The 23,714-nt window shown below is 38.9% G+C and overlaps 1 protein-coding gene and 1 long non-coding RNA gene across 7 annotated transcripts in view; one reads left to right on the plus strand and one right to left on the minus strand.

Moving 5' to 3' along the window:
* The window catches only part of LOC112649657 (uncharacterized), a 46,978-nt gene extending 43,416 nt beyond the window's left edge, over positions 1–3,562 (minus strand). Inside the window, exons 1-3 of one of the 3 annotated variants that reach the window (XR_007403788.1) lie at positions 3,288–3,562; positions 2,293–2,405; positions 1,644–1,784 (exon numbers count right to left, since the gene is read on the minus strand). This is a non-coding gene — a long non-coding RNA (uncharacterized LOC112649657). The remainder of the gene's footprint in view (positions 1–1,643; positions 1,785–2,292; positions 2,406–3,287) is intronic. The other 2 variants (XR_007403787.1, XR_007403789.1) reach the window with 2 other exon arrangements.
* RIF1 (replication timing regulatory factor 1) overlaps positions 2,858–23,714 on the plus strand; it is a 48,654-nt gene continuing 27,797 nt past the window's right edge. For 3 of the 4 annotated variants that reach the window (XM_025432016.3, XM_025432035.3, XM_025432025.3), the window contains exons 1-15: positions 2,858–3,006; positions 3,188–3,301; positions 3,737–3,815; positions 7,922–8,018; positions 9,017–9,144; positions 9,235–9,329; positions 10,265–10,454; positions 12,028–12,120; positions 14,998–15,136; positions 17,720–17,871; positions 19,196–19,313; positions 20,362–20,535; positions 20,769–20,879; positions 21,899–21,961; positions 22,388–22,488. In XM_025432016.3, the coding sequence (XP_025287801.1) occupies positions 3,198–3,301; positions 3,737–3,815; positions 7,922–8,018; positions 9,017–9,144; positions 9,235–9,329; positions 10,265–10,454; positions 12,028–12,120; positions 14,998–15,136; positions 17,720–17,871; positions 19,196–19,313; positions 20,362–20,535; positions 20,769–20,879; positions 21,899–21,961; positions 22,388–22,488 (1,644 nt within the window). In that variant the 5' untranslated portion in view covers positions 2,858–3,006; positions 3,188–3,197. Of the gene's footprint in view, positions 3,007–3,187; positions 3,302–3,736; positions 3,816–6,155; positions 6,312–7,921; positions 8,019–9,016; positions 9,145–9,234; positions 9,330–10,264; positions 10,455–12,027; positions 12,121–14,997; positions 15,137–17,719; positions 17,872–19,195; positions 19,314–20,361; positions 20,536–20,768; positions 20,880–21,898; positions 21,962–22,387; positions 22,489–23,714 lie in introns of those variants that run through there. The other variant, XM_049097111.1, reaches the window with a different exon arrangement.

A 23,714-nucleotide genomic window follows, 5' to 3' on the forward strand; every position in this document is an offset into this window, starting at 1 on the left:
GTGGGGAAGAGGATTTGTCTAGACTCTGTGTAATCTCTTAGCACCTTAGATGAGAAAATACCAAAAAAGATTGGGGGCACTGATTGATATCAGGCTACAACTAATTCTCCTCAGACCAACCCTGCACTTGGCCGCTCAGACATACAGAACTGAACAATGATAGGACGTGGGGCTGACTCAGTCTGTGGAGTGTGCAACTCTTGATCTCGGGGTTGTTGAGTTTGAGGTATACATTTGGTGTAGAGATTACGTTTTTTTTTTTTTTTGAGTGCAGAGATTACTTAAAATCTTTAAAAAAAAAGTAAATAACAATAAATTACTGAGATATTTAACAGGTTTCCAAAAAAAAAAAAAAAAGGAACTATGTCAGCATGAAGGCAGAAGCATTTAATTTCCTTGGGGAGGGGCACTTGGGTGGCTGGTTGAGCGCCTCCCTTCGGGCTGGGGCGTGACCCCGGGGTCCTGATATGAAGTCCCAGGTGGGGCTCCCTATAGGGAGCCTGCTTCTCCCTCAGTCTGGATCTCTGCCTCTCTGTCTCTCATGAATATATAAATAAATAAATATTTTAAAAAATTAAATAATTTTCCTTGGGGAAAGAATAAACGGGAAGGACTTAATAAAAAGGCGTGGTTTTAATCTACTCTGATTTATCACACTTGAAAAAGGGAGTTAATGTTCTATACACAAGGAACACCACAGATCTTCAACGACAGAAGAGTTAGAGATCGTGGTAGACTGTTCAAAACTTGGCTGAGGTGGGGATAAGGGTGGAGATGAAACGTTAGCAGTGGCCCAATCATCACAGGCCTACGTGTTACATCAAAAGTTTTGAAATTTATTCTATGATTGATGGGAAGGATTTCAGTCTCAGTAGTGACAATAATACTATGAAACATTTTAGGAAGATCACAGGACTATGCATTCGAAAGAGGTACAAGCAACATGACCACCCCAACCTCTTCTTTGTAAATGGGATATAAATAGGGAAAAAAATGAATAAAACAAAGTCCCTATACTCAAGGAATTTCCATTCTCACGGATAGAGACACAATAAAATCTAGGTATATAATGCAGTATCAGTGATAGTGTTGGAAGAATAAAGCACAGGAAGGCACAGAAGGACTGGGCGGAGGTACTGTCTTAAGGCAAGCTCAGTGTTTTCAGTAATCTCATAGCCACCATAAAAATATTATGTGTTTTTTTTTAATATTATGGTTTTAAGATACTCTCTTACTTTCAGTAACAGGTCTACAACCTACAACAGGTCTACTTTACTGAAATCTTATGTTGCCAACTTGTCCATATTTCATTTATTGTGTAATAACTTCTTTACCTTAAGTATCTTGTCTTGCCAAACCCCACAAAATGAGCCCTTTCCCCTCTGAAGCTTATAGAACTCATTATCAGGCTGTGCTGAAAATTTTCTGTATGATTACTTCTACAGTGTCTCTACATTTTACCCAGACTTACAACTCTTCACTGTTTTTTAAGTCTTTAATTTCCATAGCTTGGCTCACAAAATCGGTGTGTCTCCTTCCCTCTCTTCCTCCATTTTTTTTTCTTAAGAAACATGTTCTGTATTGAGCGTTTAGTTTGGCAGACACCTGGCTAGAGGCGGAGAAGGGCAAAATGCAGCACCCACCTCTGCAGCTGAGAGTTGTAGAGTCTGTAAGTGGAGGCTGGAGAGGTGGGGGATCTGAAACCTGTGAGGCCAATGTGGAAGAACCGCTTGCTGCTGAGTCTAAGATGCCACGGGTGTTACGCTATATGTTGGCAAATTGGACTGCAATAAAAATAAAACAAAATAAAAATAAATAAAAATAATAGTGGCATCAGAAAGAAAAAAAGAAAAAAGTAAAGCAAACAACAACAACAAAAAATAAGATGCCCAGTGTGAGGTTGGTCTGATCCTGCGCGATGTGGGCAGGTCTGAGGCCTAGGAAAAGGGAGGGTGATACTTTAATAGTCAAGAGTATACACAGTCCTTTCTCCGCGCCTGAAGTCCCCGCCAAGTCCCACCCTTCAACACCTGGGGCCTACATTAAAGAATGCAGATCTTTGGGAGCTACCTACTGAATCCTCGGAATCACAAGGTCTAAGGGTGGGGCCCAGAAATCTGGCAGTTTAACCACAAATATCCCCAGGCCATTGTTATGAACACTTAAAATGTGAAAACCAAAGGCTTCTTAAAAAAAAAAAAAAAAAATTTTTTTTTTTTAAATTTAAATTCAATTAACACCCAGGGCTCCTTTCCTACTTGTTCTCACTTCACTTTCACCTGCCGTGGTTACCTTGACCATCCCTATTTTCCGGAGTTGGAAACGGAGGCCTAGAAAGGTTGGTCATGGGGCATCTGGGCAGCTCAGCGGTGGGTCCCGCAGGGGGCTCCCTGCATAAATAAAACCTTAAAAAAAAAAAAAAAAAAAGTAAGGTTGGCTAATTTGCTGAAGTCACACAGAGCCAGGGTTGGAATCCACAGCAATCTAAATGCAACTCTAGTCTTTTTTTTAAAAGATTTTATTTATGCATTGAAGAGACACAGAGTTGGGGGGCGGAGACCCAGGCCTGGGGAGCAGCAGGCGCCCTGCGGGGGGCCCGCTGGGGACAGGATCGGGGACCCGGGGTCACGCCCCTGCAGCCACCTCCTCCCGCCAAGTGACGTGGAGGAAAGGACACGCCCCCGCCCGAGCGCCGAGGCCCCGCCCGCGCAGGCGCAGGCGCAGGCGCAGGCGCAGGCGCAGTCCGCAGCCAGAGCCCGCCCCCGGGAGGGGCCCCGCGATGGGCGGGGCCATCGATGACGTCGGCGCGCCGCCGCCCTGTTGGACTCGCTCGGGGCTCCGCGGCCAGGCCTGCCCGACTCCCGCGCGCCCGCGGGCCCGCCCCCGCCGCCATCTTGGTCCCGCCGGGAGCGGGCCGCACGCGAGAGTAAACAGGCCGCGCCGGGGAGTCGCGTTCGGCGGGGTCGGGCGCCGCGGGAGGACACGGCCCTGCTGTGCGTGCGTGGGGTAAGCGCCGGGCCCGCGGGCGGACCTCGGCCCGCCGCCCCGCCCCCCCCCGTGGGGAGCTGCCCGGGAGAGCGGCGGCGGGGCGGCCCGGGCGGGGGCGCGGGGGGCGGTTAGCGGCCCGGACGCGGGGGCGGGAGGCCGGGCGGTCAAGGGGTCGCGTCCTCTTCCGGTCCGTGCGCAGGGCGGCCGACATGACGGCCCCGGCCGGGAGCCCCCTGGCGCCGCTGCTGGAGACGCTCGACGACGCGTCCGCCGCGCCCGGAGAGCAGGCCGACGCTTACCTGGCCCTGAGCAGGTGAGGCTGCGGGGGGCGGGGGTCCCCCGCGGGGGGGGGGGGGCGGGGAGCCCGCACGTGGGCCCCGCCGCCCGAGCCGCGCCGCGGAAGTTGGCTGGAAGTTCGGTGTCCGGCGGGCGCGGCGGCGGGCGGCTCTGGGCCCCGACGACCCCGGCCTCCGCGCCCTGCAGGTGCCGACGCCCGCCGGGTAACAACTGTTGGAAAACCACGGCCGCTCACTGTAGCGTGTGGCGTCGCGTGGCCCCCTCCGCCCCCCGCCCCCCGCCCCGTGCGTGCGGAAGCCCCCTCGGCGGCCGTTCCTGCGCGTTCGTGTCACGCGCGGTGCCCCGTGGCGCTGCCCTCGGGGGGGGGGGGGTCCTTAGGCCTGGGTGCGGGGCGCCCCGCCGTGCCCTCCGCGCGCCATGTGGGTGAGCTTGTGTCCTCTCTGATTTTAAGTCGAATGACTGGAGAAGATGGGAAAGAAGTCGTTACGGAAATCGAGAAAAGGCTTCCCCAGCTCCTCAGAGTTTTGAAAGTATGTATCCGTTTACTGAATAGTTGTTTTTTTTTTTTTTTGGTCTATATGTGTGTGGTGGAAAGTTCTAAGCTGACTCCAAAAAAAAAAAGGCTTGGTATAAGAGTGCGATTCCTACAGGGCCGTTTGTGGATTTATTAGGCGCCAAGTACTTCCTTTTTTTTTTTTTTTTTTAAAGATTTATTTATGACAGAGGGGGGGGGGCAGAGACACAGGCCGGGGGAGAAGCAGGCTCCATGCCGGGAGCCTGATGTGGGACTCGATCCCGGGACTCCAGGATCGCGCCCTGGGCCAAAGGCAGGCGCCAAACCGCTGAGCCACCCAGGGATTTCCGCCCCCCTCCTTTTTTTTTCTTAAGATTTTATTTGTTTATTCATAAGAAAGAGAGGCAGAGACACAGGCAGAGAGAGAAGCAAGCTCCATGCAGGGAGCACGATGTGGGACTCGATCCTGGGACTTCAGGATCACGCCCTGGGCTGAAGGCAGAGGCTCAACCGCTGAGCCACTCGGGCTGCCCCCGCCGATTACTTTCTTGATCACCTTGCGTGTTTTCTCTTCCTTAACCCTCCATCTCCCTGTAAGGGTTCTCTTGAACCCCCACTGCGTAGAACAAATTGGTTTAATCTGCCCTATGTTGCCCAAGGCCACTTGAATACAAAAATCTATGCTTTTGTTTTATTGATTTTATTTTTATTTATTTACTTACTTTAAAAAATGTTATTTATTTATGAGAGAGAGAGAGGCAGAGACACAGGCAGAGGGAGAAGCAGGCTCCAAACAGGGAGCCGGAGGCGGGACTCGATCCCGGGACCGCGGGGTCACGCCCTGGGCGGAAGGTGGCGCTAAACCACTGAGCCACCTGGGCTTCAGGCTTCCCGCTTTTCTTTTTTTTTTCTTTTTTAAAGATTTTATTTTTAAGTAATCTCTAAATCTAATGTGGGGCTCCAAATCCACCTTGAGATCAAGAGATCTACGCTCCTGCCCACTGAGCAAGCCAGGCTCCTCCAAATTTTAAAAGCAGTTATCGGATTATTTCATGTTTGTTTTTTTGTAGGAATGTACTTCTGATAAGTAAATGATTCTTTAATTTTGTCTGATCAATTTTGTGGTGACTTTTTTTTTTTTTAATCTTCACTCACCATCAGTTTTTGCTACTCTTGTCTGGTTAAAAACCCGTTATTATGGTTATCTTGCTTGTTTGCAGGGAGGTGTTGTAGTTTAACATCAGACTGAGGACATCTGATCCTCAAGTACACAGTGGCTTTGGGACGGTCCTTAACACTTCTAAATTCCTTCTCTGTGTCCATTTATCGATATATCTATATTTTATTTAGTCATGAGATACACAGCGAGAGAAAGAGAGAGAGGCAGAGACACAATGTAGGGAGCCTGACTGGGACTCATTCCCAGGTTGCCAGGATCATGCCCTGGGCCAAAGGCAGACGCTCACCCGCTGAGCCCCCGCCCCCCCATCCCTAAATTCATTCCTTCTTTTTAGAATGAAGATGAATTACATCTCCACAGAGTTCTTATTTCTATGACTTTCTTGCTTTTAAACAGAAGTGTCTGTCATGATATCTAATGTACATTTTAGCACGATTTCCAGCTAAATGTTAGGCATTTAAGGTACTGCCTGCCCAGAAGTATTCCTGTTAGTTAGCAGTGCTTTTTGTTTGTGTAAAGCAAGAACTTTTTTGTGTAGTGTTTTGGGACTTATTAATAATATTATTACACAGTGTTAATTGTAATATCCCATTTTTCTTCGTTATCATATTCGGCATTCCAGTTGTTTATTGGATGTGATGAAAGCATGCATTTTCATAAATTTGGTATTTGAGAAAGTGCAGGATCAGGAACTCTATTGCTTGCACTGTTAATTAATAGAGTTTGTAACTTAAATGTCTGATGAATAATTATTTGGAAGCCTGTGGGTGGTTAGATAGGAAAGTCAACAGAAACTTGACAATCAACAAGAGCTTTCTAGGTGAGTTATTAAGTACTGCAAAGATAATTGAATTCCTTTAGAACAAAAGCCAGGTTAGGTGAACTGTAGCATGTTTCTGTATTGTTTAGAATTCTATTAGTGTTGAGTCTAGGAACCCACAACATTTTTTTTAAGCTTTATTTATTATTAGAGAGAGGGAGAGGGGCAGAGGAAAAGAATATAAAGCAGACTCTGCTGACCCAGACAGAGCCCGACATGGGGCTCCGTCTCGTGACCCTGAGATCATGACCTGGGCCAAAATCCAGAGTTGGGTGCTTAACCAACCAAATCACCCAGGTGCTCTGGAACCCATGACTTTTTTTTTTTTTTTTTTTTAAGATTTATTTGAGAGAGAGCGCACCTAAGAGCTTGGGGGAGGGAAAGAGGGAACTGGGACTCAATCCCAGGACCCTGAGATCATGACCCGAGCTGAAAGCAAGAGTCGGTCACTTAAAGGACTGAACCACCTAGGCACCCCACCCACGACAATCTTGAAGGCAACACAGTTAAAGGTATATATATTTAAAAGTTGATCACAGCTGCTTACTTTCCAAGAGCTAACAGTAGTAGCCCTCAGTCTAAGATGTTTAATACTGTCTTTCTGTGGTTGTCTGAATTGTTTTATTTATTTTTTGTGAATAAGCAATAGAGTTTTATTTTTATTTTTTTAATAGAGATCTTTTTTTAAGATTTTATTTATTCATGAGAGAGAGAGAGAGGCAGAGACGCAGAGGGAGAAGCAGGCTCCATGCAGGGAGCCCGACGTGGGACTCAATCCTGGGTCTCCAGGATCGCGATCTGGACTGAAGGCAGCGCTAAACCGCTAAGCCACTGGGGCTGCCCGCCATAGAGTTTTATTAAGTGAGGTTACAGAAAAAGTTCTTAGGGAAGTAGGAGGAGTCCCAACAAGGTTTCCCTGGACTGGTTGTTTTACTTATTTATTTTTTTTAAGGACTTATTCATGAGGCACACGGGGGGGGGGGGGGGGGGGGGGGGAGAGACAGAGACACAGGTAGAGGGAGAAGCAGGCTCCATGCAGGGAGCCTGACTTGGGATCCCGGGTCTCCAGGATCAGGCCCTGGGCTAAAGGTGCTAAACTGCTGAGCCACCCAGGCTGCCCCTAGGACTGGTTGTTTTAATGTCCTATGCTCCAGTGCTTGTTTTTTTGAATTGTTTCATTTAATTATAAAAAGAGTACCTCAGGGAAGTGTCTATATACTTATTTTTCCTGCTCGAGAGCAGCAAATAGCTGAGTATTCCTTGGATATCTGGTTCAGGGGGATCCCTGGGTGGCTCAGCGGTTTCGCGGCTGCCTTTGGCCCAGGGCACGATCCTGGGGTCCCGGGATCAAGTCCCGCGTTGGGCTCCTGGCATGGAGCCTGCTTCTCCCTCTCCCTCTGCCTGTGTCTCTGCCTCTCTCTTTCTCTCTCTCTCTATCATAAATAAAAAATCTTAAAAAAAAAAAAAAAAAAAGATACCTGGTTCAGAGCAGTGAGGGGATTTAAAGAGAACTCAATTTGGAATAGGAAATGGAATAGGAAATAGGAAATGGTACCAAGAAAAAGTTACAAAGAAATGTAGGGTTAGGGAATATAACAATACCTTTGACAGGTTTGGGATTTTATGGATTTCGTTCAGATCCATTTGATCATTCAGATTTTCCAGTCTACAAAATAGGGATTTCTTTTAAAACATTGAGATAATGTTTAAAGCTCCTATCATTTTAGATCTTCCGTAAACGTTACATTCCAACACGCTCTGTCTTAGAAGTGTCACTCTACTCTAGAGCTAGGATGCTAGATTGTGTTTTTGAGTGTCTTGCTTACCTTTTGTGGAGGTGTCTTTAGCATTTTCCGTTTGTTGGCTCTTTTATTGCTTTCAGCTGTGTGGAGCTGTTTTGTTTTGTTTTTGTTTTTTTTTAAGAGAAACATTCTTTTTTAGTGTGATCCCTTTCTAGTGCTCTTCCTTTCTTTGCCAAGTTGTATAGATGGCCTCCTGATTTTATTCCTCAAACATTTGTTGGTTGATTGGATTAAAACAATTTTATTTTCTGGGCGACTTTTGTTCCCTGAGAATATATTTACAACCATAATTGCTTATAATGTACCTTTTGTTTTTGTAGATTCACATTTCCAGTCAAAATTCAGACCTCAGTAGTGCTGCTCTACAGGCTTTGGGGTTTTGTTTATATAATCCCAAAATTACTGTGGGATTATCAGGTAAATTTATTATGGCATAATATTTTTAGAGTTTATGTTTTAGCACTTGGTTGAGAAATGTCTGACACTGACACAAAAAATATTTTTAGAGTTTATAAATTTAGTTTGATAAAGTTAAAAATACTGTTACTTTTGTATTACTTTTGTAAATTGTAGTTTAGGATTTGCTTTTGAGAAAGAAATAATCTTTGGGTTATCGTTTTTTAAAAGCTCGTTTTTTCTAGACATAGCTTTAACTTGATAAACATAACGCTTGCTCTAAAGAGAATATAAACCTATTTTGAAATGATCGTAACAAAAAATGAACCTTCTCCTTTAAGAAGTATATCTGCTTAGGAAGTTAACGACAGTTAGATGGTTATTGTATAGAGCAAGCATATGCACTAATGAATGTGTTGGAATTAAAAAGTTCTTTTACATAGTAGTATTAGGATAATTTGGAACCCAAAGTAGCTAAGTTTTCAAGTGACCTTAATTATTCCTTTGTAGTTTGCCATTTTAATGGGAACCTTAGGAAGTGACCTCTAGAAAGGGGGAAATCCAAGATAGGGAATAGGAAATGCCAGAAAGTTACTACCATCTTTTTCTGTGATGGTAAAGTTTATGCCCTTTTTTATATGTACACATGTTCCCAGTCTAAAATAGAAGTCCATTTTAGAGCAAAGGTGGAGGATTTATAGCATCTTTGTCTTAAATGTTTAAATAAAACAATAAATGATAATTGTTATATATATGGTATCAACATATAATGATACCAGTGAAATATTCTCAGTTGCACAAAATTGAGTATGTTGCTTATTTTCTCTGAGTATCCCTTCCCATCTGTCCTAAGTTTTGTGTTTTGGGATGAAGTTTGATATTAGCATTGGTTCGCTGATCCATCTCTCTGGATATGCATTTAATTTTTTCACAGTGAAGAGTATGATGTTTTTCCGTGTCTGTAGTTGAGATTTTAAAACATGCAAACTTTCACATGATTAAAGCTGCTCGTTTTTCAGAGACAGATATTCAAGAACTGCTTTTAAAATTGAATGATAGTGTTAAGAGCCCAGACAAAAATGTACGTACTAGGGCACTTTGGGTGATATCCAAGCAGACGTTTCCTGCTGAAGTCATTGGCAAAGTAGTGAGTATGGTTTTTGTATGTTTTTTCAACACATACCACTTTAAAAATTCAGGCTTATTTGATTTGTATTTCTTTGGTTCTGTTTTTTAGGTATCCACTATAATTGATTCTTTAGAAATAGTATTTAATAGAGGAGAGATGCATTCTGCTGTTGTTGATTATGAAGCGTTAAATGTCATCATAAGGTATGAATTTGCTGTTTTGGAAGAATAGTTTCAGTAAATTTAGAATTTACTACATGAAATGGACTTTGGGGACTTGAATATGAATTAGACATGAAAAGAACAAAATGTCTTCTAAAAGTCTCAAGGAATAAAGGTAACAGGAAAAAGTAGTAGATGTGTTTATATTACTAGGTTTCTTTCTTGTTTTTATTTTTACTGAGTCTTACAAATGAAGTCTTGGTTGGGATGCCTGACTGTTTCATTTGGTAGAACATGATACTCTTGATCTCGGGGTATTGAGTCCAATCCCCATGTTGTAGAGCATACATAAAAATAAAGTCTTGATTATATTGCTGCTGCTAACATGATTCTGATTTTTTGAATTATTTCCATTAAAACTTGGAAGAGTTTAAAAAATAATAATAGGCTCCCAAATAGGCCATAGGGAGTATAAGAAGGCATTAACAGCCATTAGCAGATGGGAAAACAGCAAAATCCTCTACCTTCTTCCTATACATCCCTTCTCTTTAAAGGATATGCTGACAGCATACAAACTTTGTTGATGTGCTTTATCTTACCTTGTTTTTCATTCTTTCAAAGTTTTCCGTAATTGAGCTATTTGCTTAACCTAATTTGTGTTCTGATGTCTTGCATGATAACATGTCACAATTCTCTGGCTGTCCTCAAAGAATGTTGAGTTTACTTTATAAAAAAACTAATATTTTAAATATTAATCTGAAGAAAAGGTGGTGTGTTTTTTTATTTTAAAAAATTCATAAAAAATAATACAGAAATCTATAAATTAGTAAGTAAGATTATATTTGTGTATATGCATATATGTATACTAAAACAAATGGACACTACTAGGTATATTTCTATGTGCTGCTTATTTTCCTAGTAGTTTGGAAATAAAAGGTGAGGTCAAGCCAATTTATTTATTGATTTCTCTATTACAGACTAATTGAACAAGCCCCAGTTCAAATGGGAGAAGAGTCCATTAGGTGGGCAAAACTGGTGATACCTTTAGTGGTTCATTCAGCCCAAAAGGTGCATTTGCGGGGAGCAACTGCTCTAGAGATGGGAATGCCATTGTTGCTTCAGAAACAACAAGAAATAGCATCTATCACAGAGCAGCTTATGACTACTGTAAGTATTTTGTATAAGGATTTTTTGAGTACTGCATTGTAAGTTTCTGGCCCAAACTTAGGGCTCATAGTGGTATAATTGCATTATGATCTGGGAAGTTCCACTTTTAATAAAACATAAGTAATTGTTTATGTTAGTATAGGTACACTACTCCCAGTTTAAGGAGTCTATTTGGTATTTGTAAGATCCAGGCATTTTATTTCATCCCCAGTGAATAGTGATTGAAAGAGATTGCATTTCTGGAAAAGGGAGAACGTTAACTGATTTCAGTGCTATTTGGGTTGCTTTAACGTAATCCAATAGGTATAAATTTAAAGCACCTACGTGCCTGTAATGTGTACAGCTTCCTAAAGTTATTACTTGCCCCAGGTTTTAGGCTATTCTACCATTGTTCTCGTAACAAATATTTATTAGCACTTATATGCTGGCCTTTGTTTTAGACACTGAATATAGCAGTGAACAGAAGAAACTTTTGGCACTTACTGTCTAGTGGGAGAGGCAATAAAGAATATATGGTATAATCCGCGAAGAACGTAATGGAGAACTGTAGAGACTAGATGGAGAGTGCCATTGGAGAGGAAGTGTTTTGGACAGAGGGAGGAAAAGAATAGGTATTTAAACAGTGATTTGAAAGTGTATAAAAATTAGGTACTTGGATGATAGGGAATGTAAGGTCATTCCAGGCAGGAGGAACTGTGTGAGAGCAAAAGGCCCTGCTCTGATGGTTTTGTGTTGGTGTTCAGTGAACCCTGGGCAAGGGGGCCAGTATGATAGAGTGAATGAGGATTGGAGGATAGGACATGACGTCAGAGAAACAGGGCCAAATCACATAGGGCCTTGGGCAGTATTGTGAGACATTTGTTTTTCACTCTGGCTTCTGTTGAAAACCATTTTTGAAGATTTTGAGTCTAGGATTGTTATATGTGCTGACTTGGACTTTAAAGGGATCACTGTGCCAGTGTTGAAAATAGACTCTACGGGAATTGAGTAGAAGGGAAACTAGTTCAGAGGTAACCTTCAGTAATCCAGGTGTAGTGAGGGAGCTTTCCATATTTGAAAGCCTGGGGTTTTGTTTATTTTTTAAAATTTAGGAGGCCTCATGGTAATGTTTGGAGCCTAATAAAGTAGCTCCAGGGTCTTTGCAATTTTTTTTTATTTTGCTAAGTTTATTAATTTTCTAAGCGTATATAGAATTTTTTTTTATAAATTTCAACGAAAATGTTCTCAGCTGTTATCCATGAAGTTATTAATATATTTTAAAGAGTAAAGAGTTAAAACAGTATCATTTGAACTCTAAAGATACACATGCTGAAGTTTTCAGGGAAAAGGGTATTGGTAGAAAACGATTAAGCTGAATTGATGAATGAAATAATGGCCAGATTTGTGATAAGCATAGTAAGATGGTAATGCTATTTATATTTGGACATACACTGTAAAGCTTTTAGCTTTACTATGTATATGAAAGTTTTTCTAATAAAACATTGGGAAAAGTTAATTCAGCTGAGACAGTTTGAACCGCATGTTGTGTATTCTCAAGAGTGTTTTTGGTAAATATTTTTGCTTTTGTTTGCAGAAACTACTTTCAGAACTCCATAAGCTATTTATGAGTAAGAATGAAACTTACGTGTTAAAATTGTGGCCTTTGTTTGTTAAACTTCTTGGGAAGGTAAGTCTACAGTTTATACCTGTGAGACCCTTTCATTTCTTATTCATGAATACCATATAGGAAGATGTAGCTACTCACCGAAGTTTGTTTGCAAACCCACAATAAGTACTTCTGCTTTTTCAGTCAGTTGTAAACCTATAGAGTAGCATAAATTTGAGTCCCACCAGCATGCAGGTTCCTAGCAGAGGTAGAGCAAGGTTATACTCTGCCTTTTTATTTGAACTCTCAATGTTTTTTTTTTTCTTTTTTTTATAATTTTTATTTATTTATGATGGTCACACAGAGAGAGGAGAGAGGCTGAGACACAGGCAGAGAGAGAAGCAGGCTCCATGCACCGGGAGCCCGACGTGGGATTCGATCCTGGGTCTCCAGGATCGTGCCCTGGGCCAAAGGCAGGCACCAAACCGCTGTGCCACCCAGGGATCCCTTTTTTTTTTTTTTTTTTAACGTATGTCCTTTTTGGGGAGCCTGGGTGGCTCTGTTTAAGCGTCTGCCTTCTCCGCTCTTGATCCCAGGGTGTATGGTCCTGGGATCCATCCTCGCATAGGGCCCTCTGTTCAGTGGAGAGCCTGCTTCTCCCTCTGCCCTTCCCTCTGCTTGTGAGTGCTCTCTCAAAATCTTAAAAAAACAAAAAAACAAAAAAAACCCCACATGTCCTTTTCATAATCTTAGTGACACATTTTCCACATTTTGTGGTTTACCTTGGTGAATTTAGTTTTAAATGGCCCCCAAGCTTAGTGCCAAAGTGTTGTCCATGGTTCCTAAGCACAGGAAGACTGTGATGTGCCCTGGGAGAGATTACACATATTATGTACACACTCTTCAGGCGTGAGGTACAGTGTTACTGGCTAAGAGTTCAGTGTTAGTGAATCAACAATACATATGGTATCTTTAAACAGAAATAAATAGGAAACAAGGTTAAGGTCATTTGGTTGACAGAAAAGTTCTCATAGGAACCTAACCTGCATCTTCCCTAGGAGCAGTGGCTCAGTACTTGTTCTGTGGTGGGCTTCACAGAACTTAACATTGATGGTTAGTGAGGATCAACTATATGTTTTGCCTTTAAGCCAGGTTGTTTGTTTGTTTCTTTTGAGGGGAAGGGATTTTTTTTTTTTTTTATTGTAGCGAATAAACATTTATCATACCATCGTACGTATACAGTTGAGTGCATTGAACACATACACAAGTTGTGTAAACATCACTATCTATACCCAGAACATTTTCTTTTTTTAAAGATTTTTTATTTATGTATTTATTCATGAGAGACCCAGAGAAAGAGGCAGAGACACAGGCAGAGGGAGAAGCAAGCTCCAGGCAGGGAGCCCGACATGGGACTTGATCCCAGGACTTCAGGATCACGCCCTGGGCTGAAGGCAGGTGCTCAACCACTGAGCCACCCAAGCGTCCCCCAGAACGTTTTCATCATCTCCCAACTTTATACATGTTAAACGATGACTCCTTCTACTGCCCTACCACCAACATCTGGTCGCTGCTGTTCTATTTGCTGTCTCTATATGTAATTTTTTCAAGTTCTATTCATGTAGTAGCAGGCATTTAATAAATTTCATTCTTAGGGCTGAATAATATTTTACTCTATAACATTTTTATTTAGATTACATTTTATTTACATTTTATTATAATTTGTTGGCAGACACTTGGCTTGTTTTTACATTTTGGCTACTGTGAATAATGCTGCCATAAACATTGATGTACAAATATATGTTGGATTCTCTGCTTTTCATTCTTTTGGATATATGTGTAAGAGTGGAATTGCTGGGTCATATAGTAGTACTGTGCTTAACTTTTTGAGACCCGGGGTCCCTTATGCCATTTCCATATGTTTTAATTTTATTTCACTTTTGAAGTAAATTTGGAAGGCAAGTGTAAGTTCTTTTAAATTTATTCTTTCAAAATTGATTTGGCTGTTTGGGGCTCTTGGCAATTCCATAAGGAATTTGAAGATGAGCTTTTTTGTGAAAAAGGCTGCTGGACTTGTAATAGAGATTTTGTTGAATCTGTAGATTGCTCTGTATAACACTAACATTTTAATGGTATTAAAACTTTGTACTTTAATGTGGAATGGCTTTCCATTTATTTAGGTCTATTTAAATGTTTTCTAGCTATATTTTGTAGCTTGTAGCGTAGAAGTCTTTTCTTTGGTTTGATTTATTCCTGAGTATTTAATTCTTTTCAGTGCTATTGTAAATGGAATTCCTTACCTAATTACCTTTTCAGATTGTTGCTGTTGTGTAGAACCACAGCTAGTTTTTGTGTCTTGATCTTGTATACTCTGTAACTGCTGAATTTATTTTACTAGCTTTAGTAGCTTTTTTATGAATTCTTTGATTTTCTTAGCAAGTTACTTTCTGTTTGTTTATGTGCTATTCAGTTTATATGTGATTTATAGCTACAATTGCTGTTTCATTTTTTTAATGTATGTGTTTCTTTGTGATGCGTTGTTTACTTGTCATTTGTCCTTTTTTCCTTTAACTTTTTCCTGTTTATTTCAGTGTATTTGGAAAAGCTATTTTTATTAGTTTCAAGGTTCAACATTTCTTATTTTATCTTAAATTTTAAATACTCTGATTTTTTTTTTCCCCCCCAAAGGGACACCATTTTTTTGATACTATGTTGGTAAGATTTGGGATTTCTCTTACCTTCCTAATTTTCTCTAATGTTTATCCGTTATCTAATTGATGGAGGATTAGATTCTGTGATCTTGAGTTTTGAATGTGCATATATAGGATTCAGGACATTTTAAACGTTAAAATTTTAAGATTTTACATAGCTAATAATGACTTAGATAAATGAATAATAATAATATCTACATATTGTTTTAGGTAGATAAATAACTTTGTAATGATTTTTCATTTTTAGACCTTGCATCGAAGTGGGAGTTTCATTAATTCTCTGTTACAGCTGGAAGAACTAGGATTTCGTAGTGGGGCACCCATGATTAAAAAAATAGCTTTTATTGCTTGGAAGAGTCTAATAGATAATTTTGCTTTGAATCCAGGTAAGTAATATTTTAAAATTGACTTTTTTTTTTTTTTTAAATGAATTTTACTCAAGTGAGATGAACAAGGCCTTTTCGATTTCTTTTTTTTTTTTTTTTTTTTTTTCCTTTTTTTCCTTTTCGATTTCTTGGAGTCTATATTGAAACTTAACCTTTTGAAAATTTTTTTTTTTTTTTTAAGAAAATAAGCTTGTAGCTAAATAGAATTTAAAAGCTTAGGCATTATTGAAAAATCACAGATACAAAATTTGTTTTAAGCTATTTCAAAAACTGAACAAAGTGACAGATAGCATTTGTGACTTTCTTAGTATGTTCCAACACTTAGTTGAGCACTTCAGGTACCTCTAATTTGATCATACTTAGTATCTCCAGTCTATTATGATGATCACTCTTTTAGAGAGAGTAAATAGTTTATCAAAGGTCACATAAGCCAATAGATGATAGGAAACCATTTTGATTGCTGTGAAACATGATCAATAAACTTTTTTCTTTCAGTACCTTTCAAACGTGCCTAATGGTGGGTTATTAATATATACAAGTGATTCCTTTTGGTTTACCTTAGCTCCTATTGTCTAGTGGAGGTGTTTGATACACAGTTGACCTTTGAGCAGTGGGAAGGTTGGGGATACCAACATCCCACTGCGTGTAACTTTTCACTTTCCCTCAAATTTAACTGCAAATAGCCTGCTGTTGACTATAGAAGCCTTACCAATAACAACAAAAAAAAAAAAAAAAAAAAAAAAAAAAAAGAAGCCTTACCAATAACATAAATAGTCCATTAACCCGTATCTTGTCTGCTATGTGTATTACATGCTCTAATCTTTACAATAAAGTAAGCTAGAGCAAAGAAATGACAAGAAAATCATAAGAGAAAATACATTTGTAGTACTGTACTGTAAAAAGAAAAAAAAGTCTGTGTATAAGTGGACCCATGCAATTCAAACCCTTGTTCAGAGGTCACCTATATATATGAGAATGAGTATATAGCCCAAGAATAGGTCAGTAGGAGTACCTACTTAATCAGGTAGTTAATCTTTTTTTTTTATTTATTTATTTTATTTTATTTTTTTAATTTTTATTTATTTATGATAGAGAGAGAGAGAGGCAGAGACACAGGCAGAGGGAGAAGCAGGCTCCATGCACTGGGAGCCCGATGTGGGATTCGATCCCGGGTCTCCAGGATCGCGCCCTGGGCCAAAGGCAGGCGCCAAACAGCTGCGCCACCCAGGGATCCCTAGGTAGTTAATCTTAAATATAATCAATATTGTATGTTTATAGATCAGCTAAATGATACTGGTTTCATCGTATATTTTTCTCTGCCAAAGACCATTAATAATCCTTTCTCTTCCTCGTTTTGTTGTTTTCTGTAAGGTGATTATTTTTGTTAACTGTAATTTTATTAAAAATATTGGTAAAAGTATGTTGCCAGGCAGAAATTTTAATTGCAAATGTTACCTTTTTGTTCTTTATGAACTGGTAATGTAAGTTACTGTTCTAGGCTAATCTGTTGCAATTATGTATGGTTGAGTGTTAAAGCATAAAATAGACATAAGAAGACTTAAGATAAATAAAACGTTAATTCATTTGAAATAAGTCCAGAGCTCGAGTCCATCCCTAGTATTACGGATCCAGGAAATCTTAGGGAATCAGATGCCCGTCTTTTCTGTTCGGTCATCTTCAGTCTACTTGGTTGTAGATTATGGGAAGGGGAGAAGGCAAAAGAGCAAAAATTAACTTCTCAGCTGAGCCATGTATCTCTGGAGCCTTCTAGAGATTCCATATACAGTTGCTCTTAAATCTCATTGGGTAGAATGGCTGAATGGGAGACTAGATAAAGAAATAAAAAATTGGGTGTTCTGATTGAATCAGGTCTTGTATCTAAAAATGAATGGCGATTGGCAATTTCTGCTATAGGGATATTATTGTGGAGCTCCTCTCATAAGTAGAATACAAGTTAAGGATTTGAGAATTTGTTCCCATAGTGATTTGACCTTATTTTCTTTATAGAAATATTAATTGTGAAAGTCAAATGGCCAAATAGCTGTCAGAAACATGAATGCCATCCCATCAGATATGTGGCTTGACACGTTTCAAGATCCTATTTAAGTCCTTTTGATAAGTTACTTGAGCACAGAAGTCTTGTCTTATGTACCCGAGTTGTTGAACTCACATGGGACATTGGGCTGGACAGTTGTTGTGGAGGACTGCCCTGTGTGTTCAAGGTCCATCTAGCAGGATCCTTGGATGTGTAACCTAGTAGACCAGCAGCATCTTCCGTTCTCCTGCCTTCCGGGTCTAACAACCAGAGATACTGTAGACGTTGCCAAATGTCCCTTGGTAGGAAAATCGTCCTTGGCACACACAATATCTAATACACATTACTTTTTTTTTTCTTTTCCTCTCATTTCTTTGGCCTAATTGTATGTAGTCTAGTTGCAGTAGACTCTGTCCAAGTTAAATTTTGAGGTCTAACAAGCTGGTGATAAAATTTTTTAATTCATTCTCTTGCAATGATAAAGGAGACTTGTTCCTGAAATTTAGTCTTTAGCTCTCACATGTTTTAACCCATGTGCTTATTTTAAGAAATACTATGCAGTGCAAAAAGACTCAAGTTGTTAATGCAGCCTTTGAGTTCCATCCATGTGAGAACAGAAACTCTAGCACTAACAAAACTAGAAGTCTGGTGGTATCTACTGATGAGACTTGGACCTCATCTTCCTGCCAATTTTGAACAGGTAATAAAAGTGTTGACTAAAATGTGTGGTGTGTCTTAATGCATTCTTAAATTCTTAACAGTCTAATCTTTCAGTGTTAAGTTTGCTGTATTAGCAGACCACACTATATATATAACAGATTATTTTTTCCTAACACAGAACTTGGGTTTAGTTTCCTCAGAAAATACTCTGCAGTTGTGTGAAATGGAGCCTCTAAAGCTTTCTCAACCAACAATCACTCAAATATCTATTCTTATTCTAAAGCCATTTTGAGAATTTTTTAAAAGAAATTTCAAAGGATTTAGAATGTAATTGAGAATAAAATCAGTATTACTGAAATAGGAATCAAGTTCTACACTGGGTTGATAAGTTGGATATCTTTTGTATCTCCTATTTCTAGGCCACCTAATAGTAACAAATCATTTGATCCCAGCATAGCTTTTTAGTATTATAAATGATTTTACACATTTTTTTTAGGTTTTGATATCCTTGCTGGCATTTAGATATAAGACTTATTAATCTTAAGTATACTGTCCTCGTTTTGCAGTTAGTCCCATCCTTGGTTTCTGTGTTTTTGTATAATAAGTAAAAAAAGATGGCTCTGATAACTTCTTTTATCTTCTTCATTTCTTTATTGTTTATCTGGGATTTTGAAGTGTATCTTACTTTTTAAATCTGTAGTCCTTCTGGTCTATACGTAATTGCATGGTAGTGAATATGTTATTGGAAATTGGGTTTATAATAAAATTATGTTTTTTGGCAAATTTTTAGACTTGTAATCATTACATTTAGTGTGTTAAGGCTTTTCAGCTTGACAGCATGAATTAATTGGAATTGGACACTAATGATAATATGTAATGGGAACATAATTATTCCAAGTTCTACCATTATGAAGTCCTAAGTAGCCTAATCTTACCCAGTTGTCCCACACATTCATCGGTATAATTTATGCATTGACTAGATTTGATTGGTACTGGAATAATTAGAAACAAGTTTGAAGTTGTCTCAGTTCAAATTTTTTTATGGTGCATTTTTTAAAAGTTTAAAATGAGTGTACCGATAGCATTAAAACTCAGGCATTATTTAGGTGTCTGATCTCCCATCTGGAATTTAGAGCTGAAATTTATAGATAGTACCCATTTATTGGGCAAATAAAGTTGTAATAAAAATTTTTACTTTTTCAATTTTAGTTTTTAGCCAGTGCATCCAAACAGCTAGGACTCAGCATATCAAAAGAATTCAGATTACTTCTTAAATTTAACTGTAATCATGCAAGACTTTAAAAATATATGGCAATTAGGTAGTTTAGAGATAGTTTCCCTTTTTTTGCTTTTAACCCCAATAGGTGTGCGTGCCTCTGATTCAAAGTACAATAAGCATCGATTCTAATGCTTCAGCTCAAGGCAGTTCGTCTCGTGTAGCTGCTTCTCCAGGTTTAAGTCCTATGACTCCTATACACAAAGGTAAGAGGTAGACATAGTTGGGGTTTTTTCTTTTCTTTTTTTTCTTAAGATTTTATTTATTCATGAGAGACACAAAGAGGGAAAGACAAAGGGAGAAGCAGCCTTCTGTGGGGAGCCTGATATGGGACTTGATCCCAGGACCCCGGAATCACGCCCTGAGCCGAAGGCAGACGCTCAACTACTGAGCCATCCAGGTGCCCCTCTTTTTTATTTTTAAAAAGGACTTGAATGAAGCCTTTACTCAGTTATTCACATAAAATGAAGGACTTTATAATTTTGACTCCTAATCACAAAGTTTGTTCTGTACTAATTATTTTCTTACGTGTTGCTGTTGTAATTGCATTGTTGTAATTGGGAAAAGATCAACGTTTTTCCACTATACATGGGAGATGTGTATTACAGTGACTCTTGTATTTGTTTCAGAACCAGAATCTTACAGCTTATATTAAAAACAGATTTTAACAGATGTTTAAAAAAAAAAAATTTGCCTAGGGGTTGCCTGGATGGCCCAGTTGATTAAGTGTTGACTCTTGATTTCTGCTCTGGTCATGTTCTCAGGATCATGCGATTTAGCCCCAAGTTGGGCTCCACACAATGTCTGCTTGAGATTCTCTCCCTGTACCCCGCCCCCAACAAACAAATTAAAAAAAAAAAAACCTTTTTTTTTAAAGTGGCTTAGTGTGTGTGCGTGTATATACATATATATATGTATATCATGTTCTTCATTGAAAGAATATGATTTGCTATTTATGTTAGCTCTTCTAGTCAGATTTTTATATTTAAGTGGCAGGAATGCCTCCATAATTTTCAAAGTATAGATTAATGCTTCATAATTGTATGCATTTAAATGATGTATAACACTAATCTTGTTCTTCACCTAGTAAGATAATTAGGAACTCTGTTGTGGGCTTTAAGCAAAAATTCAACTTTCATTTGAGAGAACCTTTTTATTTATAAAGATACGTTTCATTGAAATGAAGTCAACAATATATTCATTTGGGTAGGTAATTTAAGCAACTATAACTTTTTTTTTTTTTTTTTTTTTAAGGTGCTTCCCCATTTGGAACTACTGTAACTCCCCGGATGAATTTAAGTTCAAATTTAGGTGGAATGGCCACAATCCCCTCTATTCAACTTTTGGGACTTGAAATGCTGCTTCATTTTTTGTTGGGTCCAGAAGTCTTGAGTTTTGCTAAGCAAAACAAACTCGTACTGAGTTTAGGTATTTATGTATGTATGTATGTATTTTTTTAAAACCGTTCAGAGCATGGTTCTTTAAGGCGGGAAGATGTTTATTTTCCCCAAAGCCAAAATATTCTGTAATCATGTATGAAATAAGTCTAAATCTTTTTAATAGAAAACACATGTCAGACCACCTAAAATTTTATATTACGATGTTTATTTCATAAAACTTTGGTTTGGCATAATTGTTTTTTTCTCTTTTTTATATTTTAGAGCCGCTTGAACATCCGTTAATCAGCAGCTCTTCTTTTTTTTCCAAACATGCAAATACACTTATCACTGCTGTTCATGATAGCTTTGTTGCGGTTGGAAAAGATGCTTCTGGTAAATATTTAAGAGAAGATTTTTTTATTTGTTTAATCCTGTGTTTACAAAGAAAGTAAAATAACAAATATTTATATAGTGCCATATTTTGGCCAAATTGCGCTCCAAGAACTTTACATATAAATCCTCACAGTAACCTTCTCTTTTAGTCCAATTCTCAGCTGAGGAAATTGTGTTATGTAGAGAAGTAAATAACGTCACGTGGTAAGTGGTGGAGCTGTGATTCAGACTTGGGCTCTATGGCCCCAGTATCTACACTTAAACTCCTCCTGTGTGTGATAGTCTATCAGATTTTCTTTTAAGATTTTATTTATTTATCATGAGAGAGATAGAGAGGCAGAGGGAGAAGCAGGCTTCCTGCAGGGAGCCCTACATGGGACTCGATCCTGGGTCTCCAGGACCACGCCCTGGGCTGAAGGCGGCGCTAAACCGCTGAGCCACCCGGGCTGCCCCAGAGGTTTGTTTGTTTTTTTTTTTTTAAAGATTTATTTTATTCATGAGAGAGACAGAGACATAGGCATAGAGAGAAGCAGGCTCCATGCAGGGAGCCAGGTATGGGACTCGATCCCGAGATCAGGCTCTAAGCCAAAGGCAGACACTTGACTGCTGAGCCACCTGGGCGTCCTGATGGTCTATCAGATATTAAGATGAAATTTCAAAAGTGAAATAGTTAGCTATTTAACTGGCTGGGAGATTTCTTTCTAGGATGTTTCAGGTGTTCTTTTGAAATTTCGATTTTTTTTTCCTTGTCTCAGAAGCAAAAGGTGTTCAGTAAAGAAAATGCAGATAATAGAAAAAAAGAGAAAATAATCACTGTTAATTAAGTTACATGACCCAGTATTGATGAGTTTGCAGAAATAATTCTTTGTTGTGATAGTGTTTCATAAACTGATTATAAGGTTGAATATTATAAGAAGTATATTCTAAGTATTGCTCAACTTATTTATTTGGTGTAAGGATAAAAAGGTGAGCTTTTATAGTCCTATCTACTGTATTCTAAAGTTTGTTTTGTTTGGCAGATGTAGTTGTCAATGCTATTTGGAAGGAGCTGATAAGCTTGATGAAGTCAGTTATTGAATCAGGTAACTACTATAACTGATCAAATGATTTTTATAGCACTAAATTTTTGTTTGGCTTTTGTAAATACTATTTTTTAGAGTGTATTTTTGAAGTGTATAGGTTCTAGACTTTCATCTTATTTTAAAGAATTATTTATTCATGAGAGAAGGGAGGGAGACAGGAAGGAGGATCCCTATGGGATCAGGGAGCCTGATGTGAGACTTACTTCCAGGACCGTGGGATTATGACTGGAGCTGAAGGCAGGTGGTTAACCGATTGAGCCACCCATGTGCCCCGGACTTTACTTTTAAATAAAGCTGTTTGATATATTTTTTAAAAATCAATGTTTCATAGCTAAGCATATGTTATTATTCCCAAAAATACTATATTTTTTCCCATAAAAATACTTGCATATTTAGAACTACATTCTTCCTTTTGCTTTTTGATAGGTAACAAAAAAGAGAGACCAGGTTCTGAAGTTTTGACCCTCTTATTAAAATCTTTAGAAAGCATAGTGAAGTCAGAAGTATTTCCTGTATCAAAAACACTGGTAAGTATAATTATGTGCTAGAACTCAAAAGTCATACTCTGAAATAGAATTTTTTATTGAAGATACTTACATAGACCACGTTTTTTTTTTCCTTAAGATTAAAAATTTTTTTAGAGAAATCTTTGCATACAAGTGAGAGAAATAAGAGAGGGGGAGGAGTGGGAAAGAATCTCCAGCAGACTGCACTGAGTGTGAATCCCCAGGAAGGTCTTGAGCTTATGACCTGAGTTGATACCAAGAGTTGGATCCTTAACCATTTGAGCCACCCAGGTGTCTCCTGACCGAGTTTTAAAAAGACATTTTATATCAATATTTATCAGTAATTTAGCCCTGTAATAAATGTTATTCTATTGACTCCAGTCATTGGAAACCTCAATAAAGTAAATGAGTATACTGGTGATACAAAAATCTTCCAGTGTCATAAGAATGAGCCATACATAGGAAACGGGGTAAAGGACATGAAACTTGAACTGAGGAAACTCAGGTGAACACTAATTTTATAAGATTGCTGAGCTCCACTAATTGTTACTTTGTACTTTTAAGAAAATACCTGGTAATCTTGGGGAACTTAGGCAATTTAAGTTACCTCTGTTTAACTGAGGTAATGTCTTTGACGTTAAACACCATTTTTATCCTATATAGTAGAGAAGGAAAAAACAAACTGGGTGTACTTTTTATAATAGTATCCCAAGATACCCGCAGATGGAGTAAAGTGTACCCTACTTAAATTCCTTCTGGGTCTTCCAGAAGGTAGTAGATCATAGTGGTTAACAGCACGGGCTCTGGAGCAGTGTAGGTTGACTCTCCCTGCCCATTTATTAGCTGAGTAATCTTGCTCAGTTTTTCTACTCTTCCCTTTTGTGAAGGAAATACAGTAATAGCTTTATAAGTAATGTATGCAGAACATGATTGGTCAGGAACAAAATAAATGAGTCTACAAATGCTGTTTAGTATTATGATCATTAGTGTCTGATTCAAGTGAGAGAGTCAAACAAAGCACATTTTAACTAACACAACCCTTTATGTGAAGTCATTATGTCACTTGTTATGTAGTTCAGATTAATAGCAGTATAATAATAATTATGAGTGGCAGTTTGATAGGCCCTGTCATATTTGAGAGATGTGTCTTCAGACCCAGCTTCCAGTTAATAGTCTTGAAATACTTGCTTCTGGCACTAGTGGATACATAATTCATTACAGAAGATCTTTTTTTGTGGCATTAAAAA

This window comes from Canis lupus, chromosome 19 (assembly GCF_003254725.2).
Source record: "Canis lupus dingo isolate Sandy chromosome 19, ASM325472v2, whole genome shotgun sequence".
Taxonomy (NCBI): Eukaryota; Metazoa; Chordata; class Mammalia; order Carnivora; family Canidae; genus Canis; species Canis lupus.